The sequence below is a fragment of the Prionailurus bengalensis genome, chromosome D1 (genome assembly GCF_016509475.1).
Source record: "Prionailurus bengalensis isolate Pbe53 chromosome D1, Fcat_Pben_1.1_paternal_pri, whole genome shotgun sequence".
Taxonomy (NCBI): Eukaryota; Metazoa; Chordata; class Mammalia; order Carnivora; family Felidae; genus Prionailurus; species Prionailurus bengalensis.
In genome coordinates this window covers 107,957,313-107,979,961 of record NC_057346.1, presented here as the reverse complement: position 1 = coordinate 107,979,961, position 22,649 = coordinate 107,957,313, and the positions used below count along the sequence as shown (strand labels likewise).

Sequence of the window (22,649 nt, the reverse complement as noted above, 5' to 3'; positions counted from 1 at the left end):
AAACTAGGGAGCCATTAAAACAGGGACAGGAAGAAACAAGGGACATGGGAGGACACTGAGCTGGGCGTCCGATAAGAAGGTGCCCCGTGCACTTGCCCACACCTGGGAGCTTTTGGCCTGGATGCCCATGGCACGTGCTTTCCACCCTGCCAACCTCTGGCCTCGTTCCTGGTCGTGGCCCCCTGCTCAGCCCTACCACCTGCCACTTGATGCTGGTGTCCTATGTACTGAGAGACTACGGTTCGTGCCCCCCCCCTTCTATTTTATGCCCTTAGGGGGCTTTGGGGGGCAGCTTGGCTCCTGGCACCTACCCTGGCCCTGCCCAGACGACACCTCAAAACTAGGCCGAACAAGTCTGTGGCGACTGGATGTAAGGGTGGCTCTGAGCTTCCTGGCAGCCAGAGCAAGATGGGGAATAAGATTTTACTTTCTATAACTTCACATTTGGGAATCGATTTATTCTTGAGCTTGATGCCTCTTTCTAGTCTGTCTTTTTTCTCCATCTTCTCCCTCTATTACCCTCACCAGTGGTTCTTTATTTCCCCCACGGAGACTTCGTACCTTGCTCCAGACCCCACCGCCCCCGCCTCCCCCCCCCCACCCCCCGCCCCAGCCTCCCTCTCCGAGTCTCTCCAACACGGCTTTGCTTCTGACTCTCGAGTCCCCCTCTGCCCTCTTGTTTGTCACTGTCCATTCCCGTGTCAGCCGGCCTGGCCTCTGGCCTTGCCCAGGCCCACTGGGTCTGCCTCTGCGATTTCTCTCAGACGAGCCAGTGACTAATAAGGGTTGCCCCCAGGGGGCCAGAAAAATCTCTCCCTCCTTAATATCAGAGTTTAAAAATGTGTCACCATCGATTTGAAGGAAAGACTTGTTCCCGCTGAGAAAAGCGGCCGGAGATTCGTCTCGCCTCCGGAATCGCACAGGCAGCTGCATAAATTCCAGAGCCACCGAGCGCTCTCCATGCAAATGCTGCCTCTCGGCCCCACAGCCAGCGCGAGAGCCCCTCGGAGGCTGCCCCCGTGCTTCCGTGGGCTGGCACCCCACTTCCCCACCCCTCTAGGGTCCCGAAGAAACTCTGGAGCTCCTTTGCAGGGGGGTGTCCCTGGTTAGCGGATCCTCGCTCCTCTCTACCTCTTGGTGGTTAAGCTGGAGGCTGAACGACTTCCATGCCACGAGGTGTTTTCATCCTGGAGAAGAAAGAAGATGACTTCTGGGGGGGGGGGCCCACAGGCCCAGGGGGGGTCCCGCCCCTACCTTGTCTGTGGGTCTGCTGGTTGCACCATGGATCTTACCTGAAGGTGGCACCTTCAGTGCCTGAATGCCCTGTCTCCCGACCTGGCTTCCCTGTTGCCTGGAAAGACTGTTGGGGTCATTTGGTCCTTCCCGCTACCTCCAGGGAAGCCCTCTCCTCTGCGCCTGCCCCTCTGGGCTCCGTGGTCACACCTGGCCCAGCCTCCTGCCCCCGCAGCATCAGACGTGGTCCCGCCCTCATCCGGCAACTCTCTGAGCCCAGGATGGTCATCATAACGATGAGACAAGCTGAGCCGGGAGAGGTGGCTTTGCTATTCCTCCTTTCAGGGCGAGAAGCAGTGATGCGGGGCTGTTAAGTGACGGGTCCCCGGTCAGGAAGTTTGAACCGGATCTCGCTCTGTATCCTGGTCCCTTCCACTATGTCACATCACCCTTGAATGAATGAATGAATGAATGAATGAATGAGTTCGTAAGTGTGTAAATGAACGAAGGGAAGGGAGTGGGCACGTGCTAACCACTTATGGTTCTAGGTGTTCTCCTGCTTAGTGGGCACGTCGTTGGCCCCGGATGGAAGGTGTTTGGAGAGCTCGGCGGGGAGGGCTGAGCCTTACCAGGCCCCCCGTGACACCCCATTCCCCTTGTTATCCAGAGGTCACGGTGGCTGCCTTTATGGCAGCCTTGTTTGCCCTCCCAAAGGGCTCGCCCGAGTGTGGCGCAGAGCAGGGTGATGGGCTTGCCCACCAGGTCACCCTCGGCATGGGCATCCTCTCCTGCTCTCACTACAGCGGGGTGACCTTAGCCGGCGCCAGACGGTGGCCCGCAATCTGCAATCTGACCCTTCTGCCAGGTGCTTCGCGGAGGCTGGGCGAGGGAGGGTGCCACTGAGTCCGGCCAGGCTCTTGAGGAGCTGGTGTGGCCACGGGCGGGGGAGTCAGAGAGGAGGTAAGCTGGCAGTTCGAGGCCTCCTGGGCTGCGGTGGGCCCCTTGGAACACGTGCTGAGTGGCCATTTACCACCTGGTTCGAGGAAGCCTGAGGGCTGGCCCCGTGCTGTGCCAACCCCAGCTGCAGAAACGGCCCCGCGCGGGCTCCTGGCAGCCGTGACTCCGGGAAAGGAGCGGCCTTACTTTTCCTGGCTCCCTAAACGTTCGTGCCTTTGTAGGCTTTCGAAATCAGTTTTATGGGCTGTGTTGTTTGTCTGCTGAAACACGGAAAGCATCGGAGAGAAAATAAGCCACGGGGCCGCAGGTCAGGTGGCAGAGGGGGAGGGGGCGGGGCTCCGAGGCATCCTCTCGGGCCTGGGTCACCCTGCAGGAGCCGTCACGGCTGGAAGCGGGTGCCGGGATGGTGTGTGTCAGAGGGGGCCCTGGAATTCTGCTGGGAGGGTCAGCCTGAGGCTTCGGGACCTGCCCCTTTTGCTGGGTGGCCCCCACTGGATTGTCCGCCCTTCCTCCCGGATGCCCAGCTACACCTGCCGGCTCCCCTCGGGTGCCAGCCACTGGCAGTGTAGACTTCTCAGTGTAAGTAAAAAATAAGCCCTCGGGGCTGTGCCAGCTGAGATGCAGACCTGGCAGGGACTGTCACCTGCAGAAGGTGCTTTGTCTTCTGACAAAGTTGGCCATTTGGGAGCTGGATGAGTGTAGAGAGATTCAGTGCGGGCAGCCAGAAACCCACGCAAATCTTCCTCCCTTTCCTGGGACCAAGGGACCCTCGCGGGAGGCCCCGGGGGTCTGCCCCAGGAAAAGGCTGCTTCTCCGCTTCTCTCTTAATATGTGAAGAGCTCCTACAAATCAATAAGAAAAATGGGCAAAGGATGTAGACAAGCAATTCCCGGTAGGAGAAAAACAAATGGCCGGTAAACAAGGGAAAAGATGCAGAACTTCGCGAGTAATCAGGAAAAGGCTAATTGAAATGAGAGACATCATTCTTCACGGCCCGAGAGGCAGAGGCTGGAAGTGTCGATACTGGCGGGTGAAGCGGCAGCAGGCGAGCGGCCCTTTCCTGGGCTCACCCGCAGGCGGCCCGCACCAAACCGGCACGTAGTAGGAGCTTGGAAACCCTTGCTTTACGCCAGAGAACACATAAGAACTCTCGGCTCCCAGTAGATCTCAGCAGGGTCACCGCCACTGCCTTTCGTGTCCCTGGCTTAGCCCGCTTGCCACTGGGGATGCTCCTGGGGGGGTTGGCTCCCCTGCCCCCTGCCCCCACCCGGCCGCTCCCTCATCCTGGGTCTTCCTGGGCCCCGCCCCTCGTGGGAAGGTGCCGCTTCCTGCTGCTCGGCTGGGCCTCTGGTTTCAGGGCTCTCTGTAGCCCCGTGGCTGGTGCCGGGGCCATACCGCACAACGCGTAGCGGGTACGCACAGAGACCAGATGGAAACGGGGACCCCCCCGCCCAGACTTGGGCAGCCTTGGCTGTTATCACGGCTTCTTGCGACACCCTTGGGAGCCTCGATGTGGGAAAGGTCTTGCCCCAGTAGCGCCCTTGGCTCTCTGGATCCTGGCTGGTGCACCTACATCGTCTGGCCCCAGAACCTCTCCTGCCTTTTCTGGTTTCCTCTCCTACCCTCTCCATCCCAGCCCAGATCAATGATTTCGGGCTTCATAACCGCATGTGCTCCCACCCCTTCTGGCCTTTGCACAGGCTCTCCCCCCTGCCAGGGGCATTCTTTATTCCCACTTTCACCGGGCTGGCGCTGGTCACGCTCCAGGTCCCGGCTCAGATGTCATCTCCTCCAGAACCCCCCCCCCCCCCCCGACCTGGGTTAGACCTCCCTCCCGTGTGCTCCACAGACGGCCGTTCATTCAGCTTCGTGTTCCTTCATTCAGCAGGTGCTGGGTGCCGGGCTGCGAGGGGGATGTGGCTTAGGTGGCTGCGACGCCCCCGGGAGCCGGGACACCTGTAGTGACCTGACCCTGGGGCAGACCTGTCCAGAGGGTCAGGAAGGCGGGAGGCAGGAGCACCCCAGACAGGGGTTTGGGGGGTGGCTCGGCTTGCTGCAGGGGGAACAGGGAGGCCAGAGGGAAGCTGGGGGCAGCCCAGACGCCCTTTGTCAGCCTGCTCCGCGAGGGCAGCTCTTATCTGCAGAGCACAGTGTGGCCGGACCACAGTGGAGCTGCCTTTGATGCAGAGCTCAAGGGGGAGAGCACGAGTCATACTTCAAACGGCTTTGGTCGGGGAATCTGGGTCTCCGAGTCCTTGAATCATCCTCCCACCCACCCCTTGTGCACCTCCCTGGGCAAAGCAGGCCAGCAGGGGAACCCGGGCCCGGGAGAGACACCAGCCTGGAGCTTGGCTCCCGGAATCCCTCCCTTCCTCCTGCTCCTGAGGCCCAGCCTCCTACCAGGCGTTTCTTTCTGGTCCCCAGGCTGAGGTGGGCCCAGCCCTCCTTCCTTCATTCAGAATATGCTGAAGACCAAGTGTCCGCCTCCAAAAGGTGCTCAGTGTATGGTGGGGACCACGGGGTTACAGCACAGGGTATGAGCGCCTTGATGGGGAATCCAAAGTGCTGTGGGCTGGTCAGGGAAGGAAGGCTTCCTGGAAGAGGCCTGCCTGGGGAGGCCTCCTTCCCAGCAGCGATTTCTGGTGGGTGCTCACTCGTGCCTTTTCCTCCAGGCTCACAGACCCTCACTCAGGCCTCCCCCGGGGGCCTTGGGGGCCAGGATTTGGGGCAGTGGGAGGATCCTGGACAGACCTGGTCCCAAATGAAATCTCTGCTACTGCGGCCTTGGGCGAGCTTCTTAGATCTGGGCCTCAGTTTGCTCATTTGAAAATGGGGATACGTGAGGTTGGAGCATGGTGACAGATGTCTGGTGCCTGGCACCATCGGGGGCTGTGCTGCCTTACCTCTCACAGATGGGTGCCCCTTTAGGAAATCCCCCCCTAATTATGAAGTTCCAGGTCCGGGCGGCCACACGGAAAGGAAGCACATTCATTAGGAGACCCAGGCACACAGCCCAGCCTTGCCAAGCATCTTTCCGCGCCGACTCCCAAGGACCACGGCCTCGCTGAGAGCACATCTCCCGCGCCTTCCTGGTGACAGGTTCCATCTGCCAGCCCCCGGGGAGTCGCTGATTCGGTGGTGGTGGTGGCGGGGGCTGCTCAGGGACCCGCCATCCCTGGTGACAGCCCCCCCAGCCCTTCACCCCGGGCTTGTAATCTCAGCTTTAAGGAGGATTCCAGTCCCTTTCTCCCGCCCCACCACAACTAATCCATTTGCCAGGGACCCGATCCAAGAGAAAGCTAATTAAAGAATTTCTGCTCTTGGCTCAGCCTGGACTTTGAAGATTCCCCTTAGTCTTCCTGGAGTATCTGAAAACAGGTGGAGAAGGGGGGGGGGGTGTCAGAAAGGGCGTCGGATAAGACCCCGCTAGCCTCCGTAATAGGCTTAATCCCCCCAAAGTCAGCAGGCATCAAACAGCCCTCCAGCCATCACTGCGGAGAAAGGGCTTGGAGGACTTGGGGCCCTTTGTGACCCCGTGAGCCCCAGACCACAGAGGGCTCCCTGTCCTCGCGTCCTGTGAATGGGAGGCTGTGCATTCCCCCAAGAGTTTTGGGGACCGGGGAAGGGGAAAGGCAGAGCACAAACCCCGCACCGCCCGTGCTCCAGGGCAGTGAAAGGCACAGGTCAGCGGCATGGAGGAGGTCCTGCCTCGAGGGTTGCTGCGGCCACTGGCACGTAGCTCAGTGAGGTGGGCTCCCGCCCTCCCCGCCCCTTCCCTCTGGTGCCCCACATGCCACCGTCTCCTCTCTCAAGCGCTCGTTTGCCTCTCAGAGATTTTAATCAATCAATCAATCCCAAATATTTGCTCAGTACCAGCAGCTCGAGAGCCCCGTCGGGCAGGGGACTTTGGGGCCCCACGCGGTGCAGGGTCCTCCATTTAAGCAGGGCCTGGCACACAGCAGGTGCCCAATAAAGACTCGATGGTGGGGTTGGTTGTAGTGGCTGCTCTCACAGGGCTCACGCTATTGCTGCCTTCAGAAGACGCCTGCCGCGTCTTTGGGGGATCAGTGGTCTCCCAAATGTGGGGTGTGGGATCTTAGAGCCTGTCTCCCTGCCACCCTGAGCTTTGGCCCAGCCTGGTGGAACCCTGAGGAGAGGCAGGGCTGTCCGCTGCCACTCCGCGCCCCCCGATCACCCCCTCCTAGGCTCCTGCTCCCCCGTTTCCCTCCGCAGTGCTGGGGGAGGGGGGCAGGGAGCATTTAGACCCGCAGTCCCCCAGGTAGTGACCTCGGGGGCCACTGGCCTGCATCAACGGAAAGAAAAATGATAAAAACCTGCCACTGAATTCTGGGTGGCAGTAAATTACTTAACACCTGAAACAGGTTGAAATGTGGCCGCTGTGGCTTTTAATAAGCCCATCTCTGATGCGGCCGCTTCCGCGAGGAGCCGGCCGGGTCTCTTCTCGAGGCATAATTTCATCGTGGCCCAGGCTTGGCAACGGTGCAAATAAGATTTCACTTCCCCCGTAAATCTCCGAGGGGGAGCGCCAGGATTTCATTTGTGCTGTCAGTTAGTGGCTGGAGAGATCCTATTTACTTTGCCGCGGGAGGAGAGGGTCCTTCAGAGGTGCTGGATGGTGGGGCCGGCCGGTGGAGAAGCAGGTGCTGACGAGCGGGCCTGAGGCGCGGCCGAGGGCAGGGGAGGCGGCCAGCAGCGAGGCCGGGGGAAGCACACCAGGGTTGGGGGCTCCCGAGAGTAGATGAGCAAGCTCCACCCAGGCCTCCTGATGCAGCATTTGGGGGTTGGCTGGCTGCCCGCTGATCCACCCGGGGGGCCTCCTAAGCAGGGTGCTAAGAATTGGCCACAGAACTTGGGTGTGGGGGTGTGGTTTGGGGTTTGATTCCTTCCTGGGCTCCATTGCCTCTTCTCCAGGATGCTCGGTGAGGTCAGCAACGCCTCCTGGGAAGTAGGGGCGCGGGAGGAGGGAAGCTTCCGGAAACTGGTGGTGGCCGGGCAAGGGCAGGGTCCAGGTTACGGGGTGTAGTGGCCACCCTTTGTCCTATCTGAACTGGAACTTTTAGTCCTCCATCTGACCAAACAGGTGGAGCTGGATCTAAGAAGCCAAGGCCCTGGGTCTTGGGATGCCCCTTGGCCACAGGGCAGCCATCTGGGGTCTTACCCCGTACCTGCCCGTAACCTCAGTGACCTGTGAGTCCTGAGACTTCTTTGGGGAGGAGAGGGCCAGAAGCTGCTTGGCTGGAGCAGGGCAAGGCAAGTCCCGAAGCTGGGGGCCGGGGCGGGGTCCACTGGAAGACACGATAGGGAGACAGGGGCTCTTCAGGGTCAGTGGGTCCCCTCCCCCACCCAGAAGTCATGTCCCCTTGAGGGACCGGCAGCCAGCTCCGCTTGCTGTCCTGTGAGGACGGAGCTCGCTGCCTCTCAGACCATCTGCGCCTTGTCAGAAAGGGTCAATTAACGTTTGGAAGGTCTTCGTTCTATAGACCTGAACTACAGATCCCGGAACTTCCCCCCCAGGTCCTGGTGAGTCCCTCTTGTGACCCTGTCTGGGTCTCCAACCCCTGAGGGCACTTATTGAAGCCTAAGGTGCCCCCATCCCCGCACCCTGTCCTCCTGCAGCTGAAAGCTTGGGTCAGCCTGAGATTGCCCGTAGCAGGTTTCAGAGAGCAGGCTGTTGACGTCGGCTGTCTGGGGTTGGGGTGGTCTGGGGAACAGACCATTTGGAGATACCTGAGCCTCCTTGTGAGAAATGCCAGCCAACTTAGTGCCTGGCTCTGTGCCTGAGGGCCAGGGACGCTGAATAAATGCTGGTGTGTGTGTGTGTGTGTGTGTGTGTGTGTGTGTGTGTGTGTGTTTCTGCGCATGCGCGCGCGCACATCAGCGATGGGGGCCTACCCTCCCTGACAAAGTGGAGGGGATCCCAGCAATCTGTACCCTCCGAGGAGCCTCCAGCACGCATCAGCAGGGTCAATGCTGTCATGACGGTAAAAAATACGAACGGCGAGCTCTGACCATGCACTCATCTTACCGAGGCAACAACTGAGGCACGGGAATGAGTGGTGTGGCCCCGGAATCCAACCCATTTCTGAGGGATTCCGAGGGCCCGTCTGAGGAGCCTCCAAAACAGGAGTGGCATGAATCCGGTTGTTGCCGCATGCATGTGACTGTGGCTTTCTCCCCGGGGCAGAAAGTTTATTAGCTCTGGGCGCTAAGGAACACAGTGTGGGGACCCTAACGTCCTGCCCCGGCTTGAAGGGAGCCCGGCGGGTGCATTGGTATTCGGTGCTGTCTCCACTGCGTACAGAGTACGATGAGCTGGGGGCAGGCCCATTCCTGCCTCGTCCCCCGCCCTCTACTCTCCCTGCCCTCATCAGGGGGAGGGGGAGGGGAGAAGTAAGACCACTTGGGCAAGTCAGATTATTGGGGCTCTGGGGCTGCCAAGGGCTGCCCCTCCTGGGGCTCAGCATTGATCAATTGATCCGTTGGCCGATTTGCTGGTGTTTATTGACTTATTCCTTCACTTCACGGCCACCGGTGCCTCCTGTGTGCCAGGCAAGTGCCCTCTAGGGACCTTAAGGGGTGACTGGTGAGACCAGCCAGCCAGGGGCCCCCAGCGAGGGAGGCGCGGGAGCTGGCTGCCTGCACAGTGTGGGGCGCAGGGTGGAGCTGGAGGGGGCGGCCTTACTAGACACAGTGCCTGCGTTGAACCTTCCAGGGCCTTCAAGGGCATCTGAGCCCAGAAAATCAGCAAGGCACAGACCAGGAGCCGAGTCAGGGCAGGGCCTGCCTGGGGAGTTACTGGTGTGGCTGGGCCAGGGGACAGGTACCGTGCTTACAGAGGAAGCAGAGCGTTGCAGAGGGAGGTGCACAATTGGACTTGTCTTCTCTTCCGTCTCAGGCCTCCGCTCTTGCTCCCTGAGTCCTCCTCATCCGAAGAAACACCTTCAGTGGAAACATGATTCCCCAGAGACCCTCCGCCCTGGTGGCCCCTGGCAAGGCCCCCATCTCCCCTGTGGGGGTTCCTCCCTCTTCCTCCGTGAGGCAGGAAGGATGCCCCAGTCCAACCGTAGCACACAGTAGGCCCTCCATATATATCTACTGACCGGCCGGCTGACTGTGCTCTCAGGTGCTCTAAGATCGCTCCGCAGCCCTGGAGAATGGGTATCCAGTGAGAAAGAGCTGGGTGGCCCCTCTGTGCACCCACTATGCGCCGGCTCTGAGCCAGAGCTAGAGGAACGGACCCGGTCCTCTCCCAAAGGCCACACTGTGTGCTGCTCTTTGGAGTGTTCTCTCTTGGCTGGCTCCTGCCAAGATGGGAGGTGAGGGCTAAGAGAAGGTGAGGAGGGAGAGGGATGCCTGTGTCACCCCAGCCGCGCCACCCATCACCAAGGCACGTGGAGAAATACCTTCGCTTCCTTGGAATATGAAGGGAAAAACTCATTAACCCATATCCAGACACGCACTCAGATCTAAGGCAGAAGTAATGAGTTCTTATTTTATGTTAAATTTAGCAGAAACTGCCATTGTTCTCATGGAAAGGCATCTTTTTTTTTTTTTTTCCTTTCTCCCCCTCTTTGGGGTATGAGATATCACATAAGGCTTAGAGACTGGTGAACGTGGGGGTGCATCTAGGAGACAAGGGGGGTCTGGGTGGGTGGGCGGGGGGAAGAACCCAGCCCAGCGTCCACCAGGTAGAGGAACAGCCTGTGTCTGCAGTGCCCGTGCGCGTCCAGTCTTACCTAGGGGCCCACGTGGGGTAATCCACGGCTCCCACAAATACATGTCCACGTGGAGACCCCCTCGGCGTCTGCCTTCAGCTGGCAGTCCACCTTCCCAGGACCAACGGGATGGGGGCGGAGGTCCCTCCTCCCCGCGGCAGAATCATTATCTTGATCCCGACGGTGCCCCAGGGAACTTAGCCCGGAGTCTCCGCTCTGTGCCAGGCCACCACTCCGTGCCGGTGGGTCCCCCACAAGCAGAGCTGAACCCCGGAGAGGAGAGGCCCGGGGAGGGGTGGGGGCCGTCGAGCCCACATGTGCCGCAGGCACCTGGCCCCTGGCGCGCCGGGCCCCAAGCCGAGTCAGCAGCCGAGATGACTGTAAAAGTTAAATCTTTCTATTTATTTCAAGAAAGGACAAGGAAAGTGGACTTGGACATTTTATATGAAAACAGACAAACAGAAAAAAAGGACCAAATAGTTAATCACATTCATCTCAACATTGAAGTTGCAAGGCACCTACGAGAAGGAGGCCAGAGGGCGGTCCGCAGTGCACTTTGGTTTGTGTTGTTTCGTGGTGGGTGTCTGGGTGTCTCAGTTTTCCGAACCCCCCCCCCCCCGTCTGGGGGGGCGAGGTCGGGAGCGAGGCGGGCAGGCCCGGGTCTCGGGCGGCAGCAGGCAGCCGTGGACGTGGTCCCATCGCTCAGCCCCCCGAGACTGCTTTAGCCTTGAGAGAGAGAGAGGGAAAGGACAAGGAGTGGGCGGCCGGGTGGCCTCACAGGGCCCATCCTGTGGGTGAGGAAGGCCGGGGCTTCACGGGGAAGCGAGGGCGGCCGGGAAGGCAGCAGGGGCCTTGGGCACCGGCTTTCCAGAGACCGGGCCGGCCCTCCCTGTGCCATCGTGCGGCCGGCCGGGAAAGCCTGCCTCCTGGAGCGCAGGGACCCGCCCCCTCCTCCCTCCCTGGCCCTCTCCTCCTCTGACTGCTGGAACCGGGAGCCCCCTGGGCGAAGCGCCGGGTGGCTCCAGAAATCTTTACAATACCAAATGAGATACAGAGAACCTTTTAACACCGGGCAAGGGAACTGCTGTTGGTGGCTCTTAAAAAAACATTCACTCTGCAGTGCCCACGCGTGGGGTTTTCTTTTCGTTTACTCTTCCCCTTTACCTCCTGGCTCACACCTGCCTGGTGACATTCATAATTAGCAGGCGGCCGCTCCAGCCAGCCGAACCGTGCGACCCTGCTACGCCTGTGGCGCGGCTGTGTTCACAACCCCGCAGCCTCCCCCGCCCTTCCGCACCATCTCTCCCCCTCTCAGATGACAGACCCTCCAGGGCTGGGCTATTCTGCCTCCTCCCCACGGCTCTCAGCACCTCTTTACGAGCCGGAAGGCACCAGGGCCCTCCATCCAGAGAATCCCCCCCCATGCTGCAGCCTGACGCTGGGCCCTGGACGCCAGGGTGGGTTTCTCAGCTGGGCCGGGTTAAAAAAATAAAATAAAAAAAACACCTAAGGCCAGCTTCGGGGTCCTCTGTCTGCCTCCTGGGTGCCCAGAACCTTTCAAAAACCGAGCCGTCCGGAGCTGGGTGGGACTCTACAAACAGGGCCCCTGCACAGGGCAGGTGAAAGTGCCCCGGGCGGCCCGGCTCCAGGGAGACCAGCGTGTGGCGGCCCCCTGTGTGCTGCGGCTTTGACTGTTGGCTCCTGTCAAATTGGTTTTTCTGTCTGCAGGAGAAAGCCAGGTTGGTTCCTCCAGATGGGTGGCTGGGCGCGCAGGGCTTCTGGATGGGAGCGGCAGACAAGGTGGGACGGCACCCAGTTCTCTGCCCTCCTCGTCACCCACCTGAGGCTCAGCTGGGAGACAGGAAACTGAGTCACTCCCGGCTGGCTGCTAGATCTCGCCAAGTGGCGGGCTCTCCCCCTCAGGCTCACAGCTGGTGATCGGTGGGGCCAAGGGACCGCTTCTGAGAGGAAAAGTCGCTTAGAGGAGCCCCTCCCTGTGCTGGCTGCGGTGAGGCAGGGGCAGGATGGGAGGGAGGCCGTTGCCAACACATCCATCCGCCTGGGCCCTCTGACCTGAGCCCGAGGGGGTGGACGAGAAGGGAAGGGAGGATCAGAGAAGACAGAGCACCCCTGTGTGCCAGGCGCTGTGCTGGGCCTCAGGGACCCGGCACAGAGGAGCACGGGGACGTGCACCCTGATGGCCATAAAACAGATTTAGGGGCGGTGGCAGTAAGGACCTTCCTGCAAAGACTCCCCAGACTCGGCCTTTTGGGTTTTCAGGTGGAGGGTGAGGACGGCGTGGGGAGGTGTGGGGAAGACGGGCCAGGGCACGGTGGTGGCCACAAGTGCCTTAGGGGCTAGCTTTGCTAGGACGTGGGGACCTGGTCAGCCCCCCGCACAGGGAACCAGGTGCCCTCAAGCATGCCCAGACTGCCCTCCCAGCATAAGCCGGGCACTTTAGTAACAGAGTGCGAGGGGGCAGTGACAGTGGTCTCAAAAAGCCCAGGGCCTGCCAGGCTCTCCAGCGGGGAGCAGGGCGGGAGCTGCCCCCAGACTGAAGGTCTGCCGTCTTCAGGGGCGACATGGAGAAAAGCCTGGCTTTGCCCCTGCGGCATCGGGGGCCTTAGGCACACCTACCATCCCGCTTACAGTGAGAATGCGGGTCTGACCCCAGCAACAACAGAATTTCCAAAACCAGAGAGAAACAATATATTAAAAATGCAGAGGTGGGGGGAGTAAGGGGTGGGGAGGGGGGGGGACTCAGGAGCCAAGGGAATCTTTTTGTGAGTGTTTCTAAAGAAGCAGGCGTGGATATTTCAGGCAACTACTTGGACCATTTCAAAAGAAATGGTAAATGCTTAAAAACACAGAGTGAAAAATGCCCCAGGCAGCCGTCAACCTGGCCGGGATGGATGGATTGAGCCGGCAGTGCCGAGTGCTTTGAGTGGGAAAGAGAGCCCGTGGTGGGACAGCGGAGGGAGCTCGGCGGGGCAGGGGCCCTGGCACGGAGAGCAGGTTGGGGGGAGGGGTGGCGGGGGCAGCCTGGGACCCGCCGCAGGGGGCGGGTCACCCTCCAACCTCCAGATCCAGACTCTGAGAGGGAGTGCTGGGGTATGCACTTCCTCTCCCGGTGCCTCTTGGATACTGAGGATGGGACCCTGGCAGCATCTCCGGTGGCCCCAGCAGTTCTTTGACGGGGCTGGGCCGCCTGGCGGTGGGATGGCCCTGACCTGGGGTTTTTCAGGGGACACTGGTCGTTTTGAGCAACCCGGTCAACATCTCTTGCTGTCTCCCTTACGGGGCCCTGGGGTATGATAAAGTAGGGGGGGAAACCAGGACCTTCCAGTCAAAGAACCAGGCTTTTGGCCGAGGGAGGAAAATAATCTGCCACATCCCCATCAAGTGCTTGAATGCTCCCAGGGACAGAGGGCTCACTATCGAACTCCTCTGCTGGCCCAGAGTTTCTCTTCCCTGACCTTCAGCGTTCCCTTTATGACTGGCCCCACTAGGCTTTTCACCGCAGCACCGAATGAGTCACAGGCCCGCCCTGGGACAGAAAGGAGGCAGAAAAGCTCATGGCCTAGAGTCTTAGCCTCTAAGGAACTAGCCTAACCACTTCACCTCGCTTTTCACCCCGAAGGCGGACAGAACCTGGAGGGCAGGGGCAGAGCCTCTGCTGAGAGCTGGGACTGCTTCTGAGTGACCTGTGTAGGTCAGACGTAACCCCCCCCCCCCCCCGGGCCCAGAGAGGCCCCCTGCACGAGGCACTGGAGGAAGGCAGAACTGCCTTCCCGGAGGGTAGTGCTTGAGCCCAGTCTCTGTCCAACGCAGCGCCGTTTGTGAGCACTCCGGCCTGCGTGGTGTCGGCCGCCGCGGACCCCCAGCTCCTCCTGGGGCTGTGCAGGGGCAGCCCCCGAGCCGGGCCGGAAAATCCCCGCTTTGCACAGTGCCACGGGGGGCAGGTTCATAAAATGCGAAAAAATCCCCCGTTCCCTTCACCTCCAAGGAGTTTAATCTCTTCTAATCAATTTAGCAGACTCGCTTGGTTGTAAACGGTAATGATTTGCATTTTTGAGCCTTTTTATCCCTCCTTAAGAAAAAAGATGCCTCCTCTGTCTGCATTCTGGAAGGCCTGTGCAGGGCTGTGAATTGCTTGTTAGCACTCACTCTGGCGCCAATCCAGCTCGGGGCCTCCGCCCATCACCTGCACTGATCTGAGTGCAGGGAGGGGACATGGATGCCTGGGACGGGCACAGCTGAGCCTGGCTGTGTTCCTGGCCCCGAGAGCAAGGTCTGGTCCTTGGGGACACAGGCCGCTGTGCACCCTGAGGCCCCTCCTTCCAGCAAACGCCCCAGCTCTCTCCTGGTTGCCTTCCCAGCTCCGTTGCTCCCTGTCTGCCGCATCCAATTTTCCTTGTTGTATTTTTCATAAGCGTGAGGCTCAGAAGCCCCGTCCTTCTCCCTGGCGTGTTCCACAGGAAGCAGATTTCTAGAGTGGAGTGGGTTGGCTTTGGGACTTGAGCTGCCATTGGTAGTGGTGGTGGTGGTGGGTGGGGGGGGTGTCCTCTCTTCCTTCCTGGGCTCCAAGCAGGTGAAGGAGGGAGGCTCAGGTGCATCCTGGGCAGGCTGCCCAGCCCTTCTCAGATGCCGCAGGGATCCTCACCTGACTCATCCCTCCTGCTCTGGGCCTCCGTCACCTGCACTGGACCAACTAGAACCTTCCAGAATCAGTGGAAGGGGGGAGCCCTTACTTGGCCTGTGGAACACCCAGCTTTTTTGGGTGTAGCCAGACTCCTGCCTCAGCCCACCCTCTACTCTGCGGAAGGGGAAACCGAGGCTGTGGATTTACAAAGCACGCTTTCCCTCCATCTCTCTGGAAACCCTTCCTGACTCACCTTCTGCTCCTGGTGGATCTCCCTAGATCCCTAAGAGGGAGGGAGAAGAGGCACAAGGCAGGCATGGGCTCTGGGCTCTGGGTGGGGAAGCCTGCCCCGCCCCCCCCCCCCCCCCCCCCCCCCCGCCACTGCATCCTGCCAGCTGTTGTCACCTCCCCTGCCAGTTTGTCACTCATAGCCAGAAGGGACCAATGCCCCAGCTCCTGCCCCCAAACCTGGCATCCCAGCCCTGGATGGGGGAGGCCCTCTAGTCAGCCACACGGCCGCCATGTTACCGTGGAGGCAGCCCAGGAAGCCAGCCCAGGAAGCCGGAGCCAATTTAGAGAAGATGGAGGTTTCCTCGGGGAGGCCGCAGGAAAAGGGAAGGAGAAAAGGGAAGAAAAGAAGCTTTTGATGCACATCATGTCTGCGGAATTGAGTATGACTAATTAATAGATTTTATTCTTAGTAATCTCTTAAGCATTCCATACGTTGGGCCCCACGCCTGAGCTGAGCTTACAAGAGGCCTCATTCGCAAAATGCAAATTACTCGCCTGGCCCTGCCTTCCCTCCTTCCTTGCCTTTTCTTTCCCTTTTTCTTTTCCTCTTCTTCTTCTTCTTCTTCTTCTTCTTCTTCTTCTTCTTTAGGGGAAATTTAAAGGAAAATTGCCATGTAATAGAAAAGAGATTCTAATCACTACGTCTAATTACCACGAAGGGTAAACCACTTAACCAAAGAAGTGTCGTGGGCTCTTTTTTTTTTTTTTTTAAACTTAAAACCTGCTATAAATGCCACAAAATGCGCTCATCAACGCTGAGGCCAAGGGTGTTCCGGCTAGTTCGAGGCTGCAAGGGTCAGGGCGGCCGCCCACAGAGGGGAGATTCTAGACAGAATCTGCCCTGGCTCCTGAATCCTCACGCGCTGCTGGGGTGCTGGGGGGGGGGGGGCGGCGGGCACCCCTGCAGCATCTCTCGTTGTGTTATGAGGACACTCAGACGAGCTGGACCAGGAGGGGACATGGTTTCAGAGTGGATGTGGCTTCAGGCCCCCTCCTTGGCTCGAGGGGCCGGGAGAAGGCAGAATTCTGGGAGCTTCGCTCAGAAAGGACTCTGGAAGGATGTCTGATGCTGAGGTGGGATGCGTGAGAGCGGGCCCCAGGGCCTGGCCGGCGGGTGTCCACTATCCTCAGGCCCAGGTGGCTCTGGCCTGCTTTGTGCTGTGGGGGGGGGAAGTTTACCGCCCAGGCCTGGCCTTGGAGGCCCTTGCTCTACAGGGCCACCTGCCGTTCCCCAAATGCCTTCCTACCCTCTAAGAGGATGGATGATTTGACCTCTCCCCGGTGTGGTACCAGGAGAAAGGAGGACCCGGAGTAAGATTGGGGGACCAAGCGTGGCCACAGTAGGGACTTGGAGGGGGGCCGTGGGGAGGCCGAGGACTGGGACACCGGGAGAAGGCATGGGTGGTGCCCTGAGGGAGGGGACCTCATTTCTGAAACAGCAGGGACCTCGGGCTTCGGTCCCTCCCCCCCCCGCCCCTGCTTCCTGAGCCAATGCCCCACATCCTCACCTACCCTCCGCTCCTCCCCAGGCTGCCGGAAAGGGCCTGAGTTGGGGGCGCTGCAGGTCAAAGGGAGGGCGACCTTCACAGAGACATGAAATTAAGGCTTGGAAAAATCTCTCTCCTGATCTCATTGTATGAGCAAATGATTCAAGTGGGGAAGGGCGGGCTGGGGGGGTGAGGGGGTGGGAGGCTTAGTTTAGAGCGAGCTGTCCATGCCCTCCGCCTCTCCCTGGGGCTGGGGAGCTGGCGTTCCCCGTCAGGCGAGACCCGCTCTCTTCCACCCCGCTCAGGCGGCTGTTGTGTCCACTTCTTTCAACCCCTGCCTCTTCACCGAAGGGGCCAGTCACATGTTGTCACGAGCGGCGAGTGGCCGGCCCCCGGGCCCGTCCTGGCGGCCCTGTGTTCAGCTTCCTGTCCCCGCCTTTGGCTTTTTGTCAAAGCAGTCGAGGCCTTTTGAAAACGCCACCACCAGGAGCTGGACACCTTCTCATCCTCCCTGCCCTCGGACCAGTGCCTCTCCTTTGACATCGCTCCTCCGCGGCAGAGCACAAGCGGCCCGTCGTTGACAGGTGGTGACCCAAGCTCCCTGGGTGCCGGGGCGAGGGAGGGGGCAGAAGGCCGGGCACCGCCCCGCCCTTCTTTCCCGATCTGCTGCCATTATTTCATTATGGTTTTAATCTCACGGCTCACCAAATCGCAATGCCAGTTGATAAATGGTGGCGACACGGGTTCCAGAGGGAGGACATAAAACCTGAATTCTTCCAAGGGCCCCAGATCCGTACCCTTCCGTTGCTGGCCTTTCTGGAGATCTGGTCTTCCCCTCTCCGGAGCAGGGTGCCAGGGGTGGGTGCGGCTGAGTGTTCTGCATTCGGCGGGGGTGGGGGTGGGGGGTTGCTGTCTCCCAGGGCTCTTCTGAGAATTTTCATGTCTTTTTCTGGGCTTTGTGTGAGCAGCCATGGAAACCATTAGGTCTAATCAGCTGATAAAAAAAAAAAAAGAAAAAGAAAAAGAAAAAGAAAAAGTCCCTGCACCAATTACCTGTCCCGGGAGGAAGCATACAGCACAGAGGAAACACAGAAAGTCGCTGTTGAGGTGACTGTATCTGTGTGTTGGGGGGGCGGCGGGGGGAGAGAGAGAGACAGAGAGAGAGAGAGAGAGAGAGAGACAAGGACACTGGCAGTCAGAGAAAGCGTTTCTCTGTATCAGAAAGGAGCGCGGCCCAGCTCTGGCCAACCTGAGATAGGGTCGCACCGAGACCACCCCTTCCCTAGGGTCTCCTGAGCCACCCGACCAGGACAGATACACCTCCGCCTTTAGGAACAGCATTGTCTGCTCCCCCCGCCCCCCCCCAAGACACTTTGTCTACTTACTCAATGATTTCTAGGAGAAAACAACATTTTCGTGACTCTATGGTCTCAGGAAAATCGTACGAACTGACCCAAGAAGTAGTTAAGGACCGCGTATGTGGCTCTATCTACCCATCTGTATTTAGAGACACGACATAGAGATAGCCAGGTAGATAGGTGCACCTCCGAGTGGCTGGGAAACCCACCGCTCCCGTGGGGCTTCCACGGAGTATGGTGCACGGAACTGAAGAGGGTTGCGGCATGGGAACAAGAAAGTTTGCTTTTTAATCGCCCGCACCATCGTTCAAAGAATGCAGCGAAAGACGTGCTCTTTCTTGCAAACCTGCAAGGGAAATGGTACGGAAAGAACCAGGGAAGGGGTTTCCGGACAATATCTCCGTAGCGAAGGATCTCTTCTTCCCCCTCTCCTTTGTGAGGAGCCGGAAAACTTTCCGTCACGTTGTCACCAACGAGCGGCCGGCAGCGGGAGCCGCATGGGGGCCTCGCGTGTTGGCCGTTCTCTCTGACGGCTCTTTTGTGACGGCCCTGAACAGAGCGTGAGGCATACACAGACGCTGTACAGGTAGTATCTTTCCAGTTCAGGAAAAAACAAAAAATAAAAAATAAAAAACCCTGACCCAACCCTGCCTGCCATATTATTTTTAGTCTTTCCCTCCCCAGCTGGCATAATTTGGTATAAATTATGTCTTCACCAACGTCAAATCCCCCTCCTACCTTCGATTCTTTAGAAAAAAAAAAAAAATTTTTTTTTTTTTCCTTTCACTGTCGCGTTCTATGAAATCGTCAACCCTTCCCAAACTTGGCTTTCTGCTGGGCAAGTCGTCGTGGAATTTCTCTTCCTTGCTCTACGGGATGGCAGCAGGCTGGGGCAAAGCCACGTCGTCGCCAGGCCGGGAGGAGGCGGGAGCTGGGGCGGAGGCGGCCCGGGGGGCTGGCATCATGTGTAGGTGTAGTCTATGTCGGGGATGCCGCCGTCCCGGTAGCCCCGCGTGGTGCCGTAGCCGATGGTGTGCGTGCCCTTGCAGAGGCTGCTGCCGTTGGAGGGGAAGATGGTGTGGACCACGTACTCCTCTTTGGCGCGGTAAGGGTTGATGGGCAACATCTGCAGTCCGGGGCCTCGGATTTCCAGGATCGAGTTGTCCTTCTTGGTCCCTGACTCCATATAGTCATCCTTTTTCCGGCTGCCCCGATTGTAGGCCCGATCTCGGGTCAGCAGCTCTCCGGCCCGGTGCACGTACCAGCAGATGGCCCCCAGGACCAGGAAGAGGAAGACGAGGGCCACGGCCCCACCGATGATGCCCGCCAGGGGCAGGCCTGCCATGGGGTCTGCGTTCTGCTCCTGGTTAAGCGTGGTGGTGGGGCCGTGGCTGTCGGCCGTCTCCGCCTTGGCGCACACGGGCGTCTCGTCAGCCACGTAGGTGTTGCCGGTCTCCATGGTGACCATGCAGATGATATAGGTGGACTTGGGCTCCAAAGCCGTGAGCAGGTACTCTGTCTTGTCCCCCTGCACCAGCGTCTCCGTGATGGAGCCCACGGCCGGGCTGTGGCCCAGGCGCAGCCAGCTGAGCCGGAAAGAGGAGGCGGGGAGCGTGGCCTTCCACGTGATTCGGATGGAGTCCGCCGTCAGGGGCTTCACGTGGATGACCAGGGTCTTGGCGCCATCGCCCGTGGCCATGGGGTAGTCGAGGCTGGAGTCGGGGAGGCGCAGCCCTGGCCTCTTGGCCTTGAGGGTGAAGAGCGAGCCCTGGGGTGTGGTGGCAGAGGCGTGGTCGCCGGCCGTGGTCTTGGCCGCGGCGTTGGCCGCGCCGCCCTGCGCCCCCGTCTCGAAGCACTCGTCCATCTCGCTGGTGATGTCCTTGATGGCCATGCCCCGGACCTTCTCGGGGCCCTGGCACATGAGGCCGCGCACGTTGACCACGGCCGCCCGCGCCTTCACCCAGTCCCGCAGCCACATGAGGTTGCAGCCGCAGAACCAGGGGTTGTTCCGGAGTAGCAGCTGGGCCAGGCTCTCCAGGTCGTCGAACAGGCCCCGGGGCAGCGTGGTGAGGTTGTTGTTGGACAGGTCCAGGCGCTCCAGCTCGCGCATCTTGGCCAGCGTGTTGTAGGGGATGTGGCTGATGGCGTTGTCCTGCAGGTAGAGCTTCTGCAGGTGGGCGCTGGGCAGGTTGAGCGGGGGCGCGGCCAGGGAGTTGCGCACCAGCGAGAGCTCGGTGAGGTTCTGCAGGCGGCTGAAGGTGTCGTCGGCGATGCGCTGGTTGGCCAGCAGGTTGCCATCGAGCACCAGGCGCCGCAGGCTGTTGAGGCCCTTGAAGGCGTGCAGCGGGATGGTGGAGATGCGGTTGTCGTCCAGCCGCAGCTCCTCCAGCGTGCGGGGCAGCCCCGAGGGGATGCTGCTCAGGTGGTTCCGGCTCAGGAACAGCAGCTTGAGCTGCTTGCTGTCGGCAAAGGCGTCCTCTTCGATGCTGACGGTGGACACGGAGTTGTCGTCCAGGTGCAGCTTCTCCAGCAGCGGGATGCGGGCCAGCGAGTCCCTGGCGATGGCGCGCACGTTGTTGTCCTGCAGGTGGAGCTCCCGCAGGGAGCGGGGCAGGTTGACGGGGAACTCGTCCAGGTCGTTCTCGTACAGGTAGATGACCTGCACGTTGACCTTGGTCTTGAGGTCCTGGGGGATGCCGGCGTTGTTGATCTGGTTGTTCTGCAGGTAGAGGGTGGTGGCGTCGTCGGGGATGTCGGCGGGGATGGAGGTGAGTCCCCGGTCGTTGCAGTAGATGAAGCCGTTGTCACAGCGGCACACCGAGGGGCAGGTGGTGCTGTCGATGACCTCCGTCAGGAAGGCGATGAGCCCGTAGCAGAGGAAGAGCCAGTCCCGCAGGTCCATGGTGGCCGTGGTCATCACGACGGTGGCTGTGACGGTGGCAGCAGGGGTGGCGGCGGCGGGGGCGGTGGGGTGTGCCGCCACCATGGTGGACGGCTGGGGGGGCCGGGCCCCGCCCGATCTGGAGCCTCAACACCTGCAATGAGCACAAGACACGTGCGGTGAGAGCCAGTCACGGCGCCCACCCGCCGGCCGCCAGGGGGTCCCCGCGGGGCAGAGGTCGAGCCTGGAGGTGCACGCCCCGCGGCCCTTTGTGTGCCAAGGTTACGCCCCAGGCGATCCCTCGGGCTGAGGTCAGACTCGAGCGACGTCTGGCCCACGTCAGATCTCATCGGGGGCAAAGATGTCTGTGAATCGGGCGGCCACGGTCTCGGGCCTCCCGGACGGTGATTTCGAGCCGCGGGTGAGGTTAATTTAGTGAGAGCCCCGCCGCAGTTTCTGATTCTTCTTTCGAGACTTCACACTAAGCCAGTCTTTATGGCCAATGGTGAAAGTGGCTGGTCAATGTTGATGGGATGGATTTAAGGCGTGTTTTATGGATTCAGAGCCGCTATCTCTCACTGGAACGGAAACTCGCATCCCTATCTGGCTCGTACCCAGGGTCTGAAGGAGAAGCTTGTTGCCATGAGGCCCGTGAGCCTCAAAGAGGGGGCGGGGGGGGGGGGGTGTCAGTAGAACCTGCAAAAAAAAGAAGCTGCCAGCATTAGCCACTGGTGAGCAGTGGAGAGCAAGGAGCTTCATTGTCTGGTGTTAAAACAACATGTCCTGTTTGTCACTCATGCATTTTATAGACAGAACAACGAGGTGTCAACGGAATCACTTTCTTGTGTATTTACAGAAAACTCCTTTATCAGACGTGCCCTCCCTAGCTCTGCATTCTGTGTTGTGCGGGAAATTATTCCACACCCTTCCCAAATCATGCAACTTTCATTTGTATGTATATATACATATATACATATATATATGTCTGTACATATGTATACCTGTTCCATAAATATATGTATACCTGCTCCATAAATATATATATACCTGTTCCATAAATATAAATATACATATAATATATGTACCTGTTCCATATGTGGGTATATATATATGCATATATATATATATGTATGTATGTATGTATGTATGTGTGTATCTGTTTTCTTGCATTTAAAGAAATGACACAAATAAAAAGAGGGAGGGGTCCATGCTGAAGCAACCGGCCGCAAGGTGTAATTTCGGTTTTCACAAATGGAAAAATTGCCGCATAGATTTTTCTCATATTATTTTACTGTTCATAGTAAAAAATCAATTAAGGAGAAATCATCCTTCACCCTCAGCCGGGAAGGTGTCTTCGTGCGGCCGGCAAAGGTCTGCCGCGTGCCTCTAGGTGCACGAAGGCTTTTCCACGGCGGGACCCGATCAACTGCCTCTCGGACCGTGAGCTGCGGCCCCAGCCCGAAGCCGGCCCAGCCTGGTGTCCGGAGCAGAGTGAGGACCCTGCTCGCCGAATGAGTCAGTGGGGAACCTCTCTCGTGCGCGGGGGACTGAACATCTCCGTTTCTCAGCCACATCAAACCTCTCCCTTGTCCGTGCCTCTCAATGCCCCGGACGACCGCTCCGATCCGTCTAGCAAAGCCATCTTCACCCTTCAGGACCATGCTCAAATGTCCCCTCCCCTGCTAGGCCTTCCTAGCAGACAGAGCCTCCCTCAGCTCCATCCATGTGTCCACCCATCCACCCACTCGTCCATCCAGCAGACCTTTAGGGAGCCCCCACCACGGGCCAGCCCGCGTTCCAGCCGCTTGGGATTCCATTCTGGCGGGACGGTGGCTCCCAGTATAGTGTAGACCTCTCCTAGAGCTTTATGAATGTTTAAGTCACTTCACCTTCCCAGCGAACCTGAGGTCAATGCTCTTCTGAGTCCCACTGGACAGAAGAGAAGACTCAAGCTCACAGAATGTTAGCACACCCAAGACCACTTGAGAAGTGGTAAGGGGGCGCCCAGGCCAGAACCCGGGCCGCTGGGTTCGTGGTGCTTCATCTCGTGCCCATCGCTGTGGG

The 22,649-nt window shown here is 59.4% G+C and overlaps 2 protein-coding genes across 2 annotated transcripts in view; one reads left to right on the top strand and one right to left on the bottom strand.

Moving 5' to 3' along the window:
• MACROD1 (mono-ADP ribosylhydrolase 1) overlaps positions 1–22,649 on the top strand; it is a 142,472-nt gene that overhangs the window by 22,735 nt on the left and 97,088 nt on the right.
• Positions 15,236–22,055, bottom strand: FLRT1 (fibronectin leucine rich transmembrane protein 1). Its single transcript, XM_043581511.1, has one exon. It carries the CDS (start codon positions 20,688–20,690, stop codon positions 18,666–18,668), a length of 2,025 nt encoding a protein of 674 aa, XP_043437446.1. The 5' UTR covers positions 20,691–22,055; the 3' UTR covers positions 15,236–18,665.